This window comes from Cygnus olor, chromosome 10, assembly GCF_009769625.2.
Source record: "Cygnus olor isolate bCygOlo1 chromosome 10, bCygOlo1.pri.v2, whole genome shotgun sequence".
Lineage (NCBI taxonomy): Eukaryota > Metazoa > Chordata > Aves > Anseriformes > Anatidae > Cygnus > Cygnus olor.
The window spans coordinates 12,741,760-12,762,820 of NC_049178.1; the positions used below are offsets into that span (position 1 = coordinate 12,741,760).

A 21,061-nucleotide genomic window follows, 5' to 3' on the forward strand; every position below is an offset into this window, starting at 1 on the left:
GCAAAAGTCAGTGGCCCTGCAACGCGCAGGTCTTTGCTGAAACCTGTTGTTTGAGAGAATAAAACCGGTCCCTCAGACTTCACGTTTGCTGTGCCTTTGGAGTTTGCTCTTTGTCTGCCGTGTGAGTGTGTTCACTGCTGAGTGCTCTGGGTTGCTGCTGCTGGGAGGCCATGCTGCACGCTGTACTGATTACTGCTCTTCACTTCCCACAGGCAACACTTTTGATTGGTTTGGTGCTCTGGAGCCCAGGGCTGCCAGCACTTTCAGTCCCACAGGGCCCTTCGGCTGTTAGATATCAGTTGGCTGAACAGTTGTTCGTTATCTCGTGTCTTGCAGGCTGTGAATTTTTTAAGGAGTACAAAGACCGGGATTACACAGCTGAAGGTCTCATATTTAACTGGAAACAGGTATAAAATGGAAAGCTGGGGGCTTTACTGCGCTTAAGCTTTGTTTTTTGAAACTCATTGCTTGCAAATCATGGTTTTTCCTCTAACCAATTATGTTTTTTTTGTTCTTGTTGGTTTCTACTTCCAGGATTATGTAGATGCCCCACTAAGTATCCCAGCCTCTCTGACCCAATCTCTGAATATTGATTGGAGCGAGTACCAGGTGAGCAAAGTGGGCATCTCTCTGGGAGGTCAGAGATTCAATCAGGGAGAATCATTAAGGATTTGAAGGCTGCCTCGTTGCTGTTGCAGTAATCTGGTTCGCTTCATAACATCCCAGCGGGAGTGAAGCTGCAGACTTGATTGTTCAGAATAGCAGTGGAAATCCTCTACCCGAAAGCTCTGTGAATTGGTGTGTCCCAAGGCAGCCGACAATAACATCCAATCTGTTTCTGTAGCTTGCGTAAAGCTAGCAGTCCATTAGGGAGATACGTCGCTAATAAAGGTGAGGAGCGTGCCAGGGAACTGGAAGCAGTGTTACTTGTTCGCAGTGGTAGTTAGGCATGGGGCTGCTGGACAGACTTCCTTAGCTAGGGAGAGACATGAAAAAGGTCAACCTTCCCTTACGTGAGCAGTAGCCACATAACTAGGCACCTTCTTAGAGGCTATGCAAGGTGTTTATCCTGTTATAGGAAAGGAGAAAATCATAACTGACCACATCTGCATTGCTTCTTACTGTGACAGCGTCACCAATGACGATTGAACTCTTAGGTTTGCCCAAGCTTTGAGGTTTACCTCAATTCTCACATCGCCTTGCGTTAATTTGCACACCATTTCACATGGTGGATCTGCCAGTCCTTCCAGGTTTTGGTAGGATTGGCCATGCTGGAGCCTGTCATGCTCCTGCGCTCTGTGGCTGGAAGCAGCACAGAACTAGCAGAGCTCCAAGTGCTCGGCCGGTGCTTGTTTGTCAGTGACGAAAATAATGTGAGTGCCAGCACAAGCAGAGTCACGGAAAAGTAGCTCGCAGTGTTGAAGCACAGGCCTACTGGGACAACGGTTTGTTTATGGCTAGAAACTTGTTCACTAAAATACTGAGCAGCCAGTATTTTGAAAAGGTTATTAATAATTGAAAAGCATGTAAGAAAATAGATGCAGAAATGATCTGAGGACTGGAGAAGGTGCTGTGCTTAAAGCTAAAGTTCTCAGTCTGTTCAGCTAATCACAGCGGTATTTTGGGGGTTGACTTGATTAATGTGTAAGTACATTCACGGCACCGAGCCTGCCAGAGTTCAAGAAGTGTTTGGACAACGCTCTCAGACACATGATCTGATATTTTTTTTTGGGGTGGTCATTTGGGGACCCAGGAGTTGGACTCAGTGATCCTTGTGGGTCCCTTCCAACTCGGATATTCTGTAATTCTATGAAAATACTACTTCTAAAGCACCCTTCAATCTAGGGAAGAAAAGCTGCACAGGAAGCAGTATCTGAAGTCTGAAATCAGGCATACAAATGAGGAAAGCAGTCCTGAATGTTATTTTTGAGGATTTGTCTTGGAACACGCTGCCAAAGGAATGATGAACTGTCACCCTTAGATTAGGTGCTTTATTGGGCAGAGCTGTGGCCAAGCGCAAGCTTCAAGCTGTATGTGGGGCAACTGAATGAAAATTTCTGGTTTGTGGTGTAGAGAGAGACGGGATGATGGGATGATTCCTTCTGGCATCAGCACAAGTAAGCCTGCAGTGGGTCTTTGGGCAGCCTGCAGGGGTCACTGGCACCAAAAGGGCTCAAGTTGTGGGGACAGGCTGCTGACCTTGGCCTGCCCGTCCCGTCCTGCTCCTTGCATCACGTCCGCAGCTGTAACGTGGCTGCTGAGCCACTTTGTAAAGTGCACGCGTGCGGGGGGCTGCAGAACTGGGTCAGCGCTCCGCAGGTGTTTGCCAGCTCGCTTCAGTACCTCTGAGCATGGTCTGCCTGAGGCTTTGGGGCTGCAGGCAGCAGGTTCTGTGTCAGCCAGGCAGGCAGTAGCCATGGCCTTTTGTTTTTTAATACTTTGTCCTGCCTGGCCTCTTGTTGCAGAGGGCTTTTCTCAGAGGATGTGGGGAGTGGTTAGAGGGCCGACCAAGAGGAAAGCCTGTCACTGTAACAAATGGCCATGGAATTATTTCTCTGGATAGAGAAACCAAGAGTATGGCAAACTCAGAACTGCAGAGCAGCCTCTTGCTTACCATCAACATTTCTCTTTCGGCACAGAGCTGGGACCTCGTGCAGCAGACGCAGAACTACCTGAAGCTGCTGATCTCTATCATCAATAGTGATGGTAAGGCGCATTCCTTGCCTCCCAGCAGTCTAGCAGCAGTTGCTTCCTCCAGAAGCTGATAGTGCAGCTGTGGATCGGTTCCCAATGCAGAAGAGCCCCTGTATGGAGAGCTTCCCTTCTCTCTCTTCAGAGCAGGGTGATGGTCCTAGAGTCTCAGGGCTCCAGCTCCCCTCCTAGAGAGGGACTTGCTGGGATCCCTTTCCTTTTTGCTCCTTTCCTTGTTGACTCTCTTATTTGCCATGTGTCTGTATTTTGTCCCCCTTATCTGGAGTCTCACTAGGCAGCTGTTGGAGCTCCTTACATCCTCTGTCATCACAGCCACCCCTTGAAGGGGGTATATTGCCCTTTGTTGGCATCCCATTCCCAGACACAGTGACTTTATATGTAGCACTGCTTGATAGATGGAGCCATGGCTGGCTCTGCCCACCCGGCAAACTGCAGACTTTCCTGCAGTTACATTGGGACACGCTGCAAATGTTCTGGAGAGCACAGGAGTTTGGTTCCCTGTGTGTGCCTCTGATCAGTTTGTACCAGTGGGAAGGTTGGTGAGGCTGAGAGAAAGTGGTCAGTTGGAGCAGGTTTATTTCTGTTGTGGGGATAGATTGTGATAATGGGCTGCGACTGGAGGGGTGTATGTTTTGGGCAGCAAAATGATGTTCATACCTAGTGACTTCATGTCCTGAGCAGCTGTCAGAACCAGGACAGCACATCAGCTGGGGCTGCTGACATCCCAGGACACTCCGAGCAATTTGTTGGCTGCCATATTCAAGACAAAATGTTCTGGCTTGGTGGCTCAGCTCTGTTGTTGAGCCTAGGCTGGGGAGATGGAGAATAGCTTGTCACTGCAGATTTGCCGTAAAGAAAAGTCTTTGCTCTTGCTGCAACATCTTTTTGTTTCCTTCTCCTTCCCACTCCCACCTGTAACAGATGACAGCGGGCTGCTGGTGCACTGTATATCTGGCTGGGATCGAACTCCTCTCTTCATCTCCTTATTGCGCCTCTCCTTATGGGCTGTGAGTACCTGCCTGACCTGCTCTGCTTCTGGGGGTGGTTGGTCGGAGGGTGAGCGACTGTGTCCCCAGAAAGTGGTGCTGGAGCACTTAATGTTCCTTTTGCTCATCCTGCCTTCAGAGGGGGGTGTGGATTGGCTTCAAAGTGGAGCCCAACGTGCTGTCCTGCCATCAGGCACAGCATCACAGGCAGCTGGAGCAAGGCGCTTGCAGCTCTGCTCAGGGGATTCTCTGTCCTGTAGGCTGCAAAGATGCTCAGGGTTTGGAGCTAGTGTTCTGTAACCAGGAGGGTGTTCAACTCGTGCTGGAGGCAGAGCAAGCTCTGGGCACCTTGGTTCACCGTGCCAGCTCTCTGTAGATCCTGAACACCAAGTTCCAGTCTCCAGGGCTGCTGCCTGAAGTCTGTTTCTCATTTGCCTTGCAGGATGGGCTGATCCACGTGTCCCTGGAGCCGTCTGAGATTCTCTACCTGACAGTGGCCTATGACTGGTTTCTCTTCGGGTAGGCACATTAAGGTTTATTTGTTTATGTAACCCCATGCAGCAGGGGAGAAGCCTTCAGAGGGTCACCTTTGGTGTTTGCTCACAGCCCAAGGTAGATGGTGGGGCATCTCTCACTGAGCTGTGACAAAAAGAGGCTAATGCATTTTCTTTGTGGAGGATTAGTCACCTGGCTGTTCTTGTATTGTTCCGATTCTGCTTTCTGGCAAGTGACTGACCTCCCTCCCTTGCTCTCTTTCCAGGCACATGTTAGTCGATCGACTCAGTAAAGGAGAAGAGGTGAGTGTCTCGTCTGGGGCAGTGCCTCAGCATCGCTTTCTGCTCTCAGGATACTTGTTTATGGTAGCAGTGTTCATTGTCTGCTTCATGGCAATATCACTGGTTTGGATGGGCTCTAAAAGGGTTGTTGAGGTGCTGCAGATGTGAGGTAGGAGCCTTCCCCTGTCAATTCCTTATCCGTAAGGTGTGGGAATGCTTTTCCAGTGGTTTGGTTGGTGGGTGTCAGTCCTGCTGGTTCCCCACAGTGCCATTATATGCCCCTGGTGAGAGGCTGCTAGGGCTTGCTATTCAGCTCAGCAATGAGAAGAGAGTCTTAAGGTGTGTGACTCCTGGGAGCTTGGAAATAAAGCTGTGTAGTCTCGTGTGCTTGTCCTGCGTGCCAGCTCTCCTGCCTGGGTGCTGCAGCTGCATGTGGCTTTTGTGTGCCGTTACAGGCTGGTGGAGCCGCTTGTGCTGGTTCCAGGGTGTGTGTCTGGCAGTGCGCAGATGGGTCTGGGAGGCAGTTAAGGTTAGTGGGTTAATTCTGTTCAAATCAAAGCAAAAAAAAAACAAACAAACAAAAACACAATGATTGCTCTGACTGTAGTTGCAGTACATTGCAATGTCATTTTTGGATAGAGATCAAGAGGTGGGAAGTATGTCTAACCCTAAAGCTAATCCCCTGCTCCTCAGACTGTAGCCTCACTAGGGAATCCCTGCCTCTGAACGGTATCACACACCTTGGAGAAAGCAGAGCTGGAGCTCTGGGCTGTTTTCCACCTTTCAGGGGTTCAGGACCCCGTATTAGTATCACTCACCCCAGTCGTCAGCTGGGTTTGCTGCTTACCTGGATGTATAAACAGCTGCTGGGGGCCGGGTCTGTTCTGTTCTGCGTTGGTGGCATGAGCATATGCTGTGTGCTTGTGGCATGTGTGCAAGGTGTCGATAAGGAGACCTGTCATGCACCTTCATTTCTGGGCCTCCCTGTGGCAGGGAACAGAGGGTCAGTTTTACAAGCAAGAGAAGGATGGGATGGTAGCAGCCCGTGGCACCTGGAGTCTAGTAGCTGCAGATTTCTTGCTATCTCCTTCCTGCCAGCACCTCCCCACCAAGATAAGAGGCTGCATGAAGCCTCAGGTTCATTCCTGAACAGCTCTTCTCTCTCCCTTTGCTCAGATTTTCTTTTTCTGCTTCAATTTTCTGAAGCACATCACCTCTGAGGAGTTCTCTGCTGTGAAGTCACCGAGGTAAGGAGCCTCTGCTTGCTGCTGCATGGGCTGCAGAGCCAGGGAGCTTGTTAGTGCTGTTCCTTCGGGGAGCTCGAGGCCCTGGTGTCCTGGCCCAGTTTTCTTTAATTTATTCTGCACTCTGAAGGCTGCAAAACGGGGCCGAGGCTTGTGAGGTGCCACGATGTGCTCTGAAAACCTGTCCATGCTGAAATGGGCTCTCTGCTTAATGATTATCCATGGCTGCTTTAGCACAGATGAACCCAGAGACGTGGGCTCTGGCTCAAGCAGGCTGCGCGGCAGGGTCCGTCCTGCACTGCTGGGGGGAGCAGGGACGGCTGGTTCTTAACAGGCTGCTGAAGGTTAACCCCTAGTTCAGGAGGGGCAGAGGGGAACATAGCCCACCCTGGAGGAGGCTGCGGGCTCCGAGGTAGCAGGTGACTGCCTGCAGCCTGTCAGAGCCCAGGTGTGTGGGCTGGGGCTGTTCAGAGAGCTCCCACCGGCCCCATCCCCTCCCCTTTGTCCCTGCACAGCTGACTTCCCGCTGCTCCGACCCGCTGCGTGCTGCAGAGACCTGGCTGCGGCCAGCCTCCCCGCAGCGCTGGAGCGTGCCCGAGGTAACCCTGTCTTTTCTTCCCCAGGAGGAAGAGCTTGTCACCTGGCTTCACCCTAGAGGAGATCTGCATGCTCAGTGAGTGCTGCTGCTGAGCATCAGCGCCCTGGGGTGCTGGTAATGGTCGCTTGGGGGCTTGGGTTCCCAGCACCAAGGGGATTGCACAGGGGTGTGCTTCCCTTGGGGCTCGCAAGCACGAGGCCCTAGGGCAAATAGAAAGGGCATTGCTTGAAGGGTGGGAGAGTCAGCGAGACCTGGCTGGCCTTCAGGTAGCTCTGTTTTCTTCTTTCTAGAGCAGAGAGACCGAGGCAGCACCACGAGCCTGAGCAGCGACTTCTCCCTGGGGATGGAGAGCTCCCCTGGAGCAGCCGGGAGCTTCACCTACGAAGCTGTGGAGCTGATGCCAGCAGGAGCACAGGCCCAGGCAGCATGGTGAGGAGATGACCGCTCAGTGGGCTGCAGAACAAGAGCGGCAGGCTCTGGGCACTGTAGAAAAGATCTCTCTGAAGTCTCTCAACATCCAGGTCTGCTCTCTGTGGCATGGGTTCTCTACAGTGCGGGAAGGAATTTGGCTCTCAGAGGCTTTGCCACAACTCGTGCTACAGTTCTTCTGCACTGAGGATTGGAGACCACCCCATGTTAGTGACCACGTTAGGCTTCTGCAATGGTGTTCGTCAAGTTTGCTTTCTTTTTTTTTTTTCCCCCACCCTTCACTGTCACATTTCGTCCATGAAGGATTTCATTACTTTTAAAAGCTCATTCTGAACTGCAGGAGGAATGGCATTCGGCAGCAGCCTCCCCAGGGAAAAAAAGGAGGCAGAAAGCTTAGTTGCCCTAAGATGAAATTTAGTTTATAGAAGAGGTTAAAGGAGGGTACTGTCTGAGTTAGTGGTAGGTGGACTGGGTGGCCAAGAATCTCCTCTGTACTTAAGCCCATCTAACAACGTGAGGTGTGTGAGTGGAAGCAGGGTGCTGTCTGCAGTGCTGCTTTGGGATACTTCGGGGCAAGAACATGAAATTCTCAGTGCTCCCTGTTGGTAGAGGGTCACAGAGGAGTTGCCTGGGGGTGCTGGTGGCTGTCTGCAAGTGGGGACTGGGGAAGGTGTAGGGTGACTGCTCTGGGACAGGCATTGTGATTGCTTGTGGGGTTTCTGGTGCTGTTTGGGGATTCCAGAATCTTTCTGTAGGGTTGCCCCTCTCCGTTTAATTTTTCTCTCCTCTCCCTCAGCACATGTGAAGATGCTATTTCATATTGCAATTATTTTAAATTAAATCTGGGTTGTGCTGGAGGCAGCTGGAAGTCTTCTGGGACCGAGCCTGCAGCCATGCTAGTGGCAGCAGCCTTTCTAAAGCACTTTGTGAGTCAATTTATAAAACGCTGAAGAGGGGACGAGATAATCTTAATGAAGAATCCCCAAAACGGTGATGGGGACCCCCCAAACTGCATTTGCCAAGCGTCCATCACAGAGTCCCCTTTAACACACAGAGTATACCTGTCCACAGCAAAGTGAGTGCAGCAAGTAGAGGACAACTTTCCACTTGTCTGGCTACAGGGTGTAGGAAACTGGAAGCATTTACAGTGCTCTGGAGTGCTCAGGACATGCAGACTAGATCCTGCAGCCCAGACTAGATCCCACAGCTCAAAGCCTACATGTGATCTCAAGCGGTCAGAGCATGGTGCAAGACATTTGCTGCACTTGTACGTATCAGGGCTTACTTTTGTGATGTGTTTTCTAATTGTAGTTTGCTTTTGTTCCTGTTGGAGCCATCAGGTTGTGTTGGGGCTAGCTGCCAGTACCGCACTGGTGGTTTGGGCCCGTGCTGTGGACATGAGCTCAGGGAAGGGAAGGTTGTGAGCCTTGCCACAAGTGTTTAGTGAGGGAACTAGGCACGGACGTCCTCCTGCAGCCTGTTATGGCTGTGTAGTCTGGAGAACAGGTAGAGCTTGCTGTAAGCATTGTGATCGACAGAGAGTTGGGCTGCGCGTAGCATAAGAGGGAAGAGGAGAGGATTTTTCTTTGTGTTGCCCTGAACACAAGTGGGCTCAAGGTCTCCTTGCATGGAGAGGCATTTTGTTTGTTAGCTGTACGAGCCTGTCTCTGCGGGCTGTTCTTGGAGATGTTGGCAGCTATGATAACATGAGATGAATAATGCTTGAGAGAGGCTGTGGTGTGATATTTGAGGGTGGACACACTTCAAGAAATGAAGGGAGGTATCGTGCTTCCCACTGTACAGTGAGCCTGTCTTTAGCTGCACTTGCTGACAGTTCTTGATCTCAGTCAAAGTTAAGGGGCCCTTTCCAGGATGAACAGCATCTTCTCTTTGCATTAATTTGCCTTTTTTTTTCTTCCTATTTTCCTGTGTACATAGCAATATCTTTACCCGTTTCGCTGTGATATCGGAAGGTGAAAAATTCTTGGGACTTTTCCAGGGGGGAAAAAATATGTAAGAAAGTAGAACCTCCTGAATGTGGAGCAGCAGCGATGTGGATTAGTTCCAAATGTGTGTGCTTGTTTGGCATGTATCTAGACAGTAATGTGAGCTGAGACCTGATGCAGCCATGGACAGCGAATTGTGCACAAGTCCGAATGCACCGGCTAGAAAAGAAGCCAGAGCAATTCTGGGTTGTCAGCACAGACAGGAAGAGGACTGAAATGCACCAGAGAGATTGTCAGTTCTGAGCGTGTGGTCAGTGCAGTGGTGTCGAAAGGAAATTGCTAAAAGGGAAAACAACACTGGTGTTGTGTACTTGCCACCCTCATCAGTACACAAAAACACCCACCTGGGCCGGGCTCCTCGGCTGGTACGCTCTGCAGAGTTTGAAGCAGATTGAAATGGTCTTTCCCTGCTGGGAGGCCCCTTGCTTGAGGCGTTTTTACAGCTAGACTAAACAAAGCACTCGCTGTATGTGTGTGGGCTGATGCATTCTCCTGTCTCTGATTTCCAGGTCACGTGGATGGTGATCTATAAAAGAATGGGCTAAGATGCGTTGAGCTCGGTGTGCCCCCGTCCCTGAGCCGTTGCCTGTGACTCACTGTTCCTTGGGAGGGGGGAAGGCAGGTTCAGGGAGAACAAGAGTTTAGCTGCTGGGGTAAAATCTGGTCTGTTGTGGAAAGAGTTCCTAGCTGGAGAATGTGAGAGCGCCAGCTTTCTCACCCAGGCCCTCCATCCCACAGGAGGAAGAGCTGTGCATCATCGCCGCAAGCTGTGCTCTGGAGCAGGGCGCAGCAGTCTGAAGACAGGCTGCCTTCTGCGGGGATGGTGGAAGTGAAGTCCTCCAGCTCCTCCTCCTCAACGCATTCTGATAACTTCCTGAGGATTGGAAGCAGCCCGCTGGAGGTGCCCAGATCCAGGTGAGATGGGATGAAGCAGAGCGTTTCTCAGCAAAAGGAGAGTTGGATAAAGAAAGTGTTCGGCTGCCTTTGTGTAGCTCAGAACCACAGAGCACGTGGGTTTGTACCTACAAACAGGCCTCCGGAGGCCTCTTCCTCACTAGCCTAACCATGTGGGAACTTATCACTAAACACCAACTCCCGCCTCAGCCCACTTAGAGGAGTGAGGAACTGCCAATAACAGCCGGGTGTTTGTTCTGCCTGTCCTCGGTGCATGCCTCTACTCCACAAGGTCTGGCTTCTTGGCATCCTGCATGCTTGGATCTCACAGCACTCTCTGTCAAATGCCCCCACAGGGATTTGCAATGGTTGGAAGGAAACATTCAATCCAGGCAGACCTCACTCTACACCTATCCAGTCCTCTATTCCCTCTGCTGACGTTTCTGACATTGCTGGGTGAAAATCTGGGTGTTGGTGGAAGCAGAGGTAGGATCTACTGGGAGCAAGCTGCAGGTGCTGTACCAGCCCAGAGGGTTCCTCCTGCAAGGCTGCGTGTTCCCGCTGTGCAGCTGGGAGATGGTGGGCCTAATCTCGTGCCGTAACAAAGGATGTTTTGGCACTCTTCTGAAGCCTGATGCTGTGGTAGGGCAAAGTAGAGCGGTGAGCTAAGCTAGGGAAGAAAGAGCAGAGCCTGTGGAGCAAACACCATGTGCTGAGACTGACAGGGGGATAAAGAGGCTCTTAGATAAGAGGTTGCTGTTAATGGCATCAAATGCTTGTGTTGTCTCTGCAGGTTTTCTGATGAGTCTTTTTCTAGTGATTCCCTTCAGAACAGCCACCAGCCAAATTTTAGTACGTTCTCATCACATGCAAAACGGTGACAAACAAGTAAAGCATTGAAAATTTGTAAGACTTCTTAACAAGCTTCTTGATTCCAGAGAAGAATCATTGCGACAGTTTTCATAAATGACAGTGACTGATCTCCCCAGGGAAAGAGATTAGTAGGATGTTTTCCAGTTGTTGCTGGAGCCCACCTCTATATTCTCTGAAACAAGTCTCCCAAGAAGAAAGCAAAATACCAGAGAGAAAGCAGCTTGTCTTGGCGGTCTGCTCTTGTTCATACCAGCAATGCCACTGTTCCTGTGTGTGGTCTCATGCCGTTCCCAAGACATAGCAAGCTGCATGAAGTGCCTGGTAGCAAGCTTGCAGCAGTGCTGTGGCAGAAACTGTTCATAATGCTTCAGCTGGACTCTGCTCTGTGAAAAGAAAGAGAATCAGAGTAGGCAGAACAGCTCTGCAGGAAGGGGGTGATCACAGCCCCTGGGTTTTGCGTTCCTGGGGCTCAGAGCTGATAAAGCCAGCAATTATCTTCCCTCTGGATGAGGTGTCTATACGCTTTTGGATGTTCAGTGTCCGCTGCTGTCAGGTGCTCGGAACCAGCATCCCCAGGGCTCAAGGCAGCAGGCAGGCATGGTGGAGAAGCTTGTTACTTCCAAAGCCACGGTCCCAGGGGCTGGCTTTTCACTGTGCCCAATAAGTAACTCTTGAGAAGGAGCTGCAGTATTCCCTCATTGTAAGAAGTAAATGTTCTGTGAATTTCACTCTAAGCATTTCTTTCTGACCTTTATGCTAGCTTCTGTCATGACACAAAGCCTTTGCTTCAGCACAGTGAAGGTGCATCAGTACATCCCCAGTCCGTGCTGACTTTTATGAGCAAGGCAGTACGAAAGGCTGAGCTGAGAAAAAAAAAAGCGCATGAGAGGAAATAGAATATAAAAGGGGATGCCATTGCAAGGCCTGAAACCAAGGGGATGGGAGAAAGGAACCATTTGTGAGGCCAAAGTGGTGAAGTCAGATAGTCGGATGTATGCAGAGGTGGTTAACCTGCTATGCTCCTGCTGGGTGGAGATGGGGTGTGCACCATCTTCTCCATCTCTGGTGTAACCTGGGTTTCCTCTGCTCCTCTCTGTGCCGGCTAGAGGAAGTAAGCCTGGAGACCCTGCTGAGAGTGGGTGGAATTGTCAAGGCAACAGCTGAACTGAGCTTCTCTTCCAAACCAAGTCTTCTGGCACAGTTACCCTCCTTTGCCTCGCAGCCTCTTGCCAGATCAGCCAGACTCGGGTCCCTGCCCTGTCTGCCTTCCCCGGGGTAACACTGGTAACAGCTCTGCTAGCTGAGGACTTGAGCAGTGCATTGCCTCGTTAGCTGCCATGGCTTGCACCTTTTGGGGCCTGAACACGGTTTGTTTGATCTCCAGAGAGAGGAGATGTCACTCAGCGTGGCTATGTCAGTCTGAATTCACATAGTGAACGTGGCGCAGGTGATGGATGTCACAGTTCCTCAGCTACCATCCTCCCCCTTGAAGGAAAGGCAGAGTCCCGTTTTGGGTGGAGAAGGAGTATCTGTGGTGGGAGGAAGAGTTAAATTCTCTCCCTTCCCCCCCTTGAACAATGAAGGACTAGGATGGAAAGGCTGGAGCACAAAGACTAATCATGACGCTGAAAATACCTTTATCTCTCCAGCGCTGCTGCAGGGTAACACCCCAGGCTCTTAAGATGAAGAAACTACTGTACTTGACTTCCTAATCCTGGTTGTGTGGCCATAGCAACAAACCACTTAACCACTGCAGCAGCAGTAGGGGAAAAGTGGTTGCTTGTAAAATGCCAGCAGGCACCCTTCAGGCAATTCACATAAACAGTCCAGCCCGTGTGCTGGCAGGCAGGGGAGCTCAGCGGGGGACGGGAAGGGAAAGCAAGCTGTCAGAGATGAGCAGCTCCTGGGCACAGGAGCCAGGATGTCCAAGGGAAAGAGTCCCAAACACCAGGTGAGCTGGTAGGAGCCAAGTGACAGCAGTCTCTTCACCAGTCCGTCTGAGGCTTGCTCTCATCCAGAGCTCGCAGGTACCTGCATGGCCCTGGGTGATTCTCGTTAGGCAAAGGCAAACTGGAACGCCAGACCCACAATAGGCTGTCTTTAAGCTTATCCCAGTGCAATGGTAAAATCACATCTGCTGAGGGCAAACACGCGTGAAAATACTGCACAGAGTATTTGCAGGGTAGGACACGGTGCAGCTTGTTCTGCAAACCGAGAGCTCCTGAGTACAGCGGATAGCGTGTGTTGGCTCTAACTCCCCGCGTGTGAGTGCGTAGTGTCAAATGCAAACACGGGATACGGTCTGCAAGCCACTAATGGTCTACGCATCCCATGACACTGCAGAAAAACCCTGTATCTGTGTCAGGGATTTAGTGCGTGTGCACACACCGCTAACGTGGATTAGCAGACGGATAATCTTTGATTGAATGTGCTTTTGCTAAGTCGATTAAACAAAACCCAAAGTACTGTGGTCTGAAGAGTTGAAATCTGCAGGATTTAAACCGCGGAGGAACTGCTCTGGTCAACAGTCAGAGAGAAGTCCCTCGCTTAAAGGGCAGCAGGTGGTTCAGACGTGAGTGGAGGGAGTGCGGGGAGGGACAGAGAAGCTGCTGTCCCTTGGTTTGGGGTCTTTCTGATAGTGATGAGACTGCACATGTCTTGCTCCTTACATCCACCTGGCTTGGAAGCTGTATCTGCGAGATAATAGCAGCAAGACTTGGGATAGCAACTGCAGGAGGACAGGAATCCTTCACAAGAAGGTTTTCTGGCCCTACTACACGGTTTGACCACAAACCAGGCTCACCAGGCCCCCGGCTGGCAGGTGACGGCGCCGCAGTCCCAGGCGGTTGTGCTGGCAGAGCCGCGGGGCTGTTAGGGCACCGCGTAGCCCACAGCCAGCGGGCTGGGATCCAGCCGGGGCCGTCGGTGCCAGGCGCTCCTTGCCAACTGCTCCCACGCACAGGAGGGACTGGCTGCCCTCTGCTCAGGCTGCCCCAGCCCGCCCGTGCGCACGGTACCTTCTGAACGTCTGAAATCGAGGCGCAGAGCGTGTGCTGGCAAATGAGCTGCTGCCCAAATGCCTCCCAAATGGTCCTGGGTATGTAGGAACGGGGCAGGTGAGCGGAGGCAGGACGGGGCAGGACGAGAGCCGAGCTGCTGGGCACTTGGCGCTCGTCTCGCTTACGTATTAAGGCACGGAAGGATCCCCGATTGTCGCTGTGCCTCCGGTGTTGGCTCTCCTCCGGTAAGCGGGTGGCCGTGGGCTCGGAGATACTCTATTATGTGCGGCATGTTGCATGGGAAGCGCTGACCTAATTACAAGGAACTCTTCCAGGCTAGGAATTGCCAGTTTGCGGCCCGCTAAAGGTCCTTCCTCATGTGAAGGAACAGCTTGCAGCTCATCTCTGTTTTGCTAATCTAATTTTGTTAATTTTGCACTTTTGAGGGAGTTTCTTCCCACTCGTGGACCTGAAGAGGTGGGTGTGTGAAGCTCACTTTCATTCTCTTTCTGTCTGCCATCAGATGTCTGTGGCAGATACGGCAACTTGAAGACTTGCTGTATCTCCTCTTTCCCGACCGTGTCAGCTTTGCTGTAGTCACCTGGCTGCTTTGCGCTGCGCCCCCGGCTAGCCAGCCTCTGGCACGGCTGTAATGCGTTGCAGACCTGTTGGTCCTACAGGCCTGGGGCCCCAGCACCCACAGCTCACACTGGGGCATCAGCAAAGCCCCTTTTGGGCCTCTGCAGCACCATTTTACCAGGAGACTTCAGGGACAGAAATACCAGGGACATTTTCACCTCTGGCGTTGACTAGATTGCACCGGTCAGCCTAAAGATGTTGGTCTCAAGCCCAGCTCAGCTTTTAAGGAGCTCCACTGTCCTTGCAGCGAGCACAAAATTCCCTGTGCTTTGTCTTCCCTGCCTCTCTCACCCAGCCCCTGCTGTCTTCTGGGGCTGTTTAAGGTGTTTGTTGGCTGTGACACTTCCCCAGGAGCCTCCCTTGAGAAGCGAGGAGGACAGAGAGAGAGCCTGCTGTGGTGTTTTAGCTCTGCTGGCTGGGCTCAGATGTTAAGGCCAGGAGAGAAGACCTGGACTCAGCGCAGAGATGATCAGTTTATTCAATTAATCATCAAGTGTTTATTCTGCTGCCGGGAGGTGAGAGGCAGAATCAGCTGACTTGATCTCCTGGACTCCTGTGCTATTAGGTTAGATGTAGCTTGATGAATTCTGGGCTGCCTGGAGCAGCCCGGAGGGGAGGATGAAGCAGTGAGCGCTGTCGGGCAGCTGGGCACTGATGGGCTCGGTCAGGCAGTTTCTAGGGGCTGTGCGTTGGGGTGGGGTTCCCCGTTGTTCTCACTGCAGGTGGGTTACAGATGAGAGATGGGGAGCCCGGGAGAGCGTTGCCCGTCCTGCGGAGCCAGGCACGGAGCAGTTTCATACCCGCCTGCCCTTCTCTGCAGCGTGGCCGGAAGGAATTGACCTGCTCGGGTGGTGGTTCAGCACTGTCAGGTTTGCACGGCTGCTTGGCAGGGTCAGGGACCCCAGGAAGGGTTAGAGGGCTACAGAACCGCTGAGTCCATCTTGTAGGAGGGATGTGATGCTTTCGTCAGCCTGTCAAAGAACAGACTCAAGAGGTGACTTGATCCACCTCTTGGAGGTGGTGTAAGATTGGTGTAATCTCAGCTGACAGCCAGGGAAGGTGACCCAGCAGCTGGGAGCTGAGGCCACACACCCAAAGCAGGAAAGATCTGCTGCTCACCTTTGTCACAGACTCACCTGGCCGGTGTGATTGATACAGGGCAGTGACATTTCTGCTGTCCCTGTGCCCTGGATCACATCTTGCTCCTTTGTTTGCCATGCGGGCAGTCTCCTAGGCACCTCCTGGTACTACTCACTCCCTTCACAAGAGCTGCAGAGCTCTGTGCAGCTCTCTTCATCTACACCTGGAAGTTCTGCGTACCCAAGCCCATCTCCACCTGTTTCTGCTGTGCGGGCTTGCCATCTTCACAGCCTTTTCTTTTTTTAACCTGTCCCCAGGCCTGTCCTGTTTGGCAACTCATTACTTTCCTGACGGTAATGCTGTCCATGTCTGTTCTCTCTCTTGCCCATAGACCTCTTCACTGCTTTAGCTCAAATTCTGGTCCCCGCACGTGTAGCCAAGCTGCTCCCATTTTTCCTGTCTGGCTGTGCAGCCCTCTCAGGGGAGGTGAGAGCCTCCTCTTCCCCGTGTGCTGAAGCAGTGTTCCTCCAGTCCTCGTGTGCTTCTCCCTGGCTTTCTGCGCTGTTCCTGCTGTGCTTCCAGCGTTGTGCTGTGCTCTGGGCCCAAGTGCTCTGCCTGCTCTCCTCTGCTTTATCTTGCAAAGGCAGGGAGAGGGGAGATGTCAGTGAAAAACTGCTCCATTTCCTTTATGAATTCTTCATGTTCCAGGGAAGCTTAGCCCTGTCTGATCTCTAACAGCGTGTTCTACTGTTCCACTTCCAAGATGGGAAGTGCCCTCGTTCTTACATGCTCTAGCATTCTCCCCAGTGGCTGACACTCGCATCCCCCCTCTGAGCCTTGCTGGGTTCACCTGGCAGCCTCAGGACAGGGGCTGTGCAAGGCAGGTGAGGCTCAGCTCTTCCATTTCCTGCTGCGATGCCTTTCTGGAGCCCGAACTCCCAGACAGCGGCGATGCCCCGACCTGCAGCTGCAGCATCCCCAGCGCTGCGATGGGGAGCTTGGTGCAACGAGCTGTGGGACTGCCCCTGGTGTGTGCATCCAGCTCGGGGCCCTATTTCAGACCTCTCGAGCTTGGCTGTATTGATCAGCCTAGTTAAATGCCAGCCTGGGGATTAGATCTGGATCACAAACAGGTTTCCCCCTGTGCCTTCCGCCTCTCACACCGGTCTTGCTGAGGCCCTCCTGGCTGCGGGAGATCCTGTATTCCTCGCCGTTCCCCTGGTCTCTCGGGGAGCAGCTGCAGTGCGCCACTGCTATTCTTAGCTGCGGAGACGGCGTGCGAGTACCTGGCCCGGCAGAGCTGGAGCTGGAGCTCTCGCACTGCTTGCTGCCTAGCAGATCGCAGATAAATTATCCAGAAGATCTTGGGAGTATGTAATTGAGTATCTCTGCCACAGGCTGTGCTTGCAGCAATGTGCGCTCTGCTGTGCAGACGGGCACAGTAATTGCTCGCTCCCCCGAAGCCTAGAGCTCCGGGTTCGTCTCGAGTGCTTGTGCCTGCTTCTCGGTGATTTTGGAGGGACGCCTCAGATTCGCTTGTCAGGTTTCATGCTCCCTCCTTTCTTGGCAGGAGGTTTTGTATCGCAAACAATTACCTTCCCCCTGGCTGTTTTCCTTACCCTAAAGATGTTTTGCCACCTGGCTGCTGGCACAGCCCACCCTTCTGACACAGGGCTGGAAAAGCCTGCAGGTGCCGAGGCGGGCGGGTGCCCGGGGGCAGCGACCGGCTCTGTTCGGAGCTGCTGGCAGGGCCTCAGGACTGACCTCCTTTCGAAGGGCCGTGGACCAAGGACCTCTAAATCTTCCTCAGCAGCAGCCCAGTCACAGTAACAATTTGCCATCGCCCTGGGAGGTGCTACCAGCTGAAATAAGCAGCAGGTGGATGTCCCCCGTGCGGCGCTGCATCCGCATCTGTGAGGGATTTGGGGCCGCCGCACCTTGCTGACGGGTCTCACGGTTCTGCATGGCCACCTGCTTCTCGCTGGCTTTGTCCTGTCCGGCCCCGAGGGCACTTCTGCTGCTTTGTCGGCCCCGGCCAGCTCGGCTCTCCCCGCGCTTTCAAAGGAAAGGCTTGGCGCGGGGCCGAGCCGGAGCTGCATGCTGCACCCTGGTCCCACGGCGTCAGAGCTGCTGGCACGGGCGCTGCTGGCAGCCGTCCCCGCACGTCCCTGGCAGCGGCGTTAGGGGAAGGCGTGTGGCTGAGTGACCTGACTGACTGCACCGTCTCCCTCTCTCTCTGCCCCAGATCGGCCGACCATTCTCTGCCCGGATCTTCCGTTTCCACAGACTTTGGCAGCTGGCAGATGGTGACAGGGTGTGGCAGCATTCGGGAGCAGGCGAACCTGAGCGCGGACGCCTCTCTCCCTTGCAGCTTCCCGGATGAGTTCCCTAGCACTTGCCTGTAAGTGTCTCAAACGCAGGATCTGTCCCCTGGGGGCTCTCAGCTGGCTGCGAGCGCTGGAGCTTTGTCACCCTGGTGCTTTCGAAGAAGCCTGGGAGCCCGTAACAAGCTGTCCCGTCTTCACTGCCTTGATGCTTTCCATCTGCAAATTCTGTCATTGAGAAATTCTGGCACTGAGCGCTCTGTGGTTGTGCTGGACTCTGAAAGAAACCAGCTTCTTCTCTGCCAAGTTGCTTTCTGCAGGAGGCCTTTCTCTCTCTTCCCCAAAAACAGTGAATTTGGGCATAAATCTAGTGCAGCTGAGGATGCCTGCTTGTCAGGGCAGGACTGGTGGCCCAGCCCTTCTTGCTTTCGGATCTTGCTCTTCCACATCTCCCTGCTGGGTTCAGAGCCTTGCTGCAGTGGGAGAGGGGCTTTTATTCTGTCTGACCACATGCAGCCGCGTTTGCAGGCACTGCACCTGGCCTGGGCAGCAGAGCCCCCCCTGCATCCCACTGCACGGCGCTGTGCAGAGCGGCTGGGAGGCACGCCTTCCTCCCCAGGCTGAAAGTCACCTCTGCAGAAAGACGGGAGCTGAGCTTTAATTGCTATTAGAGGAGAACCTCGGCGTGTGCCTGCAGGCTGCACGCTCTCAATCACGAAGCTGAAATGGCAGATGAGGGCCTGCCGCTAGCTAGCTGGGCTGGAGGTGTGCCGCCAAACACCTCCGGCCCCTAACCAGAGATCTGAGGACAGGCTTTGGGGGTAGAGCAGGGTGAAAACAAACGTCTCCCGTGAAACAGGCTGCCTGGGCTGGCTCAGCTGCTCTTGGGGCTGTGGGCTGTCCTGCTGAGTGGAGGAGAGCCGCTTCCCCAGGTGACGGTGAATTTAGAAGAGCTGTGAATTGGCTGGGTTGGGGAATCACCGGGGATGTCAGGCACGGCCTGGCTGGGTGATGATTCTCCCTGCTGCTTTGGGACACGCTGCGCTGCTCCTGCAGCTGGCTGGGGAATTGGAAGTGACTGAAGAGCACACATCTGAAGTAGTGACTGCGTTCCTGTCCCCTGAGCCTGGCTGTGCTAGGTGGCTGCTGCTCAGCAGTGAGTGTCATTGCCACCCTTCTTGGAGCTGGAGCTAACGTCGGGACAGGGAATGTGGTAGAGAAGTGCAACTTGAAGTTGGGCTCTGCAGCACTGAAGCTGCCCGTGGGCTCTTGTAGCTTGGAGCCTGGGTCCTTGGGCCAGCCAGGTTCAAAAGGAGGGGGACAGCGGTGCTGCTTCTCCCTTGGGCGTGCAGCAGATGCTACGGGTGCTTTGCCCTGCTCAGCTCTTTGCTGCAGCCGCAGGGTGCTGTGCTCATGGGCTGGGGACTGCTCGGCTGCAGGGGTCAGGAGCAGGCTGCTGGTTGGAGGGGAACACAAGGATATCGATTGCCTCAAGCCTGACCCAGGGCCTCCTCTCTCTCTCTCTGCTCTGCAGCAGCTCTCTTTGCTTAGGAGCCCACTGTAATTCTATCCCTTCTTTTTTTTTTTGCCCAGCAGTGAGATTTTAGAGATTCAATTCCACTGGCACCACAGCAGTTTGGGGTGGAGGTACGCTTTTCACACCCTGCTTCCTTGTGCTTGTGTGGGGCTTGTCAGGGTTCTCCTAGAGCTGGGGCTTCGGCCGTCTCCTCTCGTCCTGCACCAGGGGCTGCGCAGCAGGGCAGGGCAACGGGGGCTTGGCCAGGACACTCGCCCAGCCCTGCTCTTGGACCTCGGCACCGAGGTGGCACTGAGCAGTTGGTGGCTGGCAGCGGCCAGCTGGCCAAACCCACGCCTTCCAGTCTCTCACTCTCTGAAAGAAGCTGTCTGAACGCAGAGCCTGCCCTGGGCAGAGGTGTGAACACGAGAAGCTGCAGGACCTAGCTCTGCTGCCCGCCCTCGCTTGCCTCCTTTACCTCTGCGTCTGCAGAGGATTTAAGATCGCTGAACTCAAGGTGCAAGCAAGCCTTGCTTTCCTGCAGCTTATTTTTAATGCTAGCAGGTTGGCGAGCTCTGCCTTCTAATTAGCTTACCAAAAAGCATCTTTTTTTTTTCCGTGTTTAGAGATGTTGCCTTTCTACTTTGCCCTCTGGCTTCTCCTTATTATCAGGCACTGTAAACACGGGCTGGGCTGCCTGCCGCAGCCCCGCTCGCTGTTTACAGCCCTCCCACCGCATCCTCTCGCTGCCGTTTCCGGACTGAAGCTGCTGGCTGTGGGTGGTTAACGCTCCCGTTCAAATTAGCTGTGCCAATTTATAGCCGGGCCCGGGGCGCTGGGGAGATGAAAGAGAATTTCTGACGGGGAGGCTCGCACGGTGCCCTTGGGGCGACCTTTGAGAAACGCCTTCCTCTCCCCGGGGGCCGTGGGCACGGCGCGGAGGCGCGCAGCGAGGCCGGGTTCGGGCTGCCTCTGAAGGGCTGCCTTGCCTTCCGCTGCTCCCTCGGTGGACACCTTGCCTTCCTGCCCCTCTTTGTGCGCTAAGCCAGGTGCACAGCCCAGCTGGAGAGGAGAGCGGGGCCTGGGGGACACCGTGCCGTCCTCTGCGGGCTCCATCCTGCCCGTGTGCAGTGGTAACACCTCTCAACTCCCCTCCTGCCCTGAATTTTGGCACCTTCTCCCTGCCCCAAAGCTCCCCGTGCGCCCGCAGGCATGCACAAAGGGGCAGCGAGAGGCTGGGAAGCGAGGGACGGGTGGAAGTGGGGTGGAAGCAACTGCCCAGACACGGCAGCTGTGGACGGGCTCCATCTGGAAACACAGAAAGGCAGGGAGCTGGCACGGGGGGCTGACGTCCGCCGGCGCCCGCTGGGCCAAAGCGGCGATTTCTGTGTGAGCCCGCGGTGAGGAGCGGGGTGGTGGTGGAGGAGGAGACCAGGGGAGAGCTGCCGAGCTCAGGGGGCAGCAGCACCAGGGGCCACCTTCTCTGCAGGATCCAGGGACCCCGGGAGCGGGGTGCCCGCCGGCGCTGACCTCCCCGTTCTGTCTCCTAGGCTGGTGTCGGCGAGCGACCGCGAGTCCCGGCTGGAAGAAGTGCGTTCCTCCTTCCTGGCCGGCTACAGCCGCACCATCGGCCTCAAGGCCGTGCCCCCCAGCCCCTCGGGGGCCATCGGGGGGCTCCTCGAGCAGTTCGTGCGGGGCGTGGGACTGAGAGGCAGCAGCACGCTCTGAGCGCCCGGCTCCTGGACCGACCGCTGGCTGGAGGAGACCCGGGACGAGCCGGGACCCCCGGCCTTGGGGACACGCCGGCCCCCGTGGACCCAGCTCCGGCTCACGGCCGCCCTTGCGTGGGTCTGGGGGAGCAGCGGGGGGGTTCCCGGGCCCCTGGTGCAGTAAAGCCATCTCTGCCGCCCCGCCGCCTGTTCGTGTCCGGGCTGCGGGCGGGGGGAGGCGGGCGGCGGGCAGAGCCGGGGGGCGGCGGCGGCGGC

The 21,061-nt window shown here is 54.3% G+C and overlaps 1 protein-coding gene across 3 annotated transcripts in view; it reads left to right on the top strand.

Annotated features, from left to right (window-relative positions):
• MTMR14 (myotubularin related protein 14) overlaps positions 1-20,985 on the top strand; it is a 30,940-nt gene extending 9,955 nt beyond the window's left edge. The window contains exons 8-19 of one of the 3 annotated variants that reach the window (XM_040568932.1): positions 337-407; positions 535-609; positions 2,640-2,706; positions 3,634-3,719; positions 4,141-4,217; positions 4,459-4,495; positions 5,651-5,721; positions 6,342-6,391; positions 6,607-6,745; positions 9,490-9,666; positions 17,482-17,637; positions 20,627-20,985. In XM_040568932.1, coding sequence (XP_040424866.1) covers positions 337-407; positions 535-609; positions 2,640-2,706; positions 3,634-3,719; positions 4,141-4,217; positions 4,459-4,495; positions 5,651-5,721; positions 6,342-6,391; positions 6,607-6,745; positions 9,490-9,666; positions 17,482-17,637; positions 20,627-20,804 — 1,184 coding nt within the window. In that variant the 3' untranslated portion in view covers positions 20,805-20,985. Of the gene's footprint in view, positions 1-336; positions 408-534; positions 610-2,639; positions 2,707-3,633; positions 3,720-4,140; positions 4,218-4,458; positions 4,496-5,650; positions 5,722-6,341; positions 6,392-6,606; positions 6,746-9,489; positions 9,667-10,438; positions 11,385-17,481; positions 17,638-20,626 lie in introns of those variants that run through there. The other 2 variants (XM_040568934.1, XM_040568933.1) reach the window with 2 other exon arrangements.
• Positions 20,986-21,061: the final 76 nt, after the last annotated feature.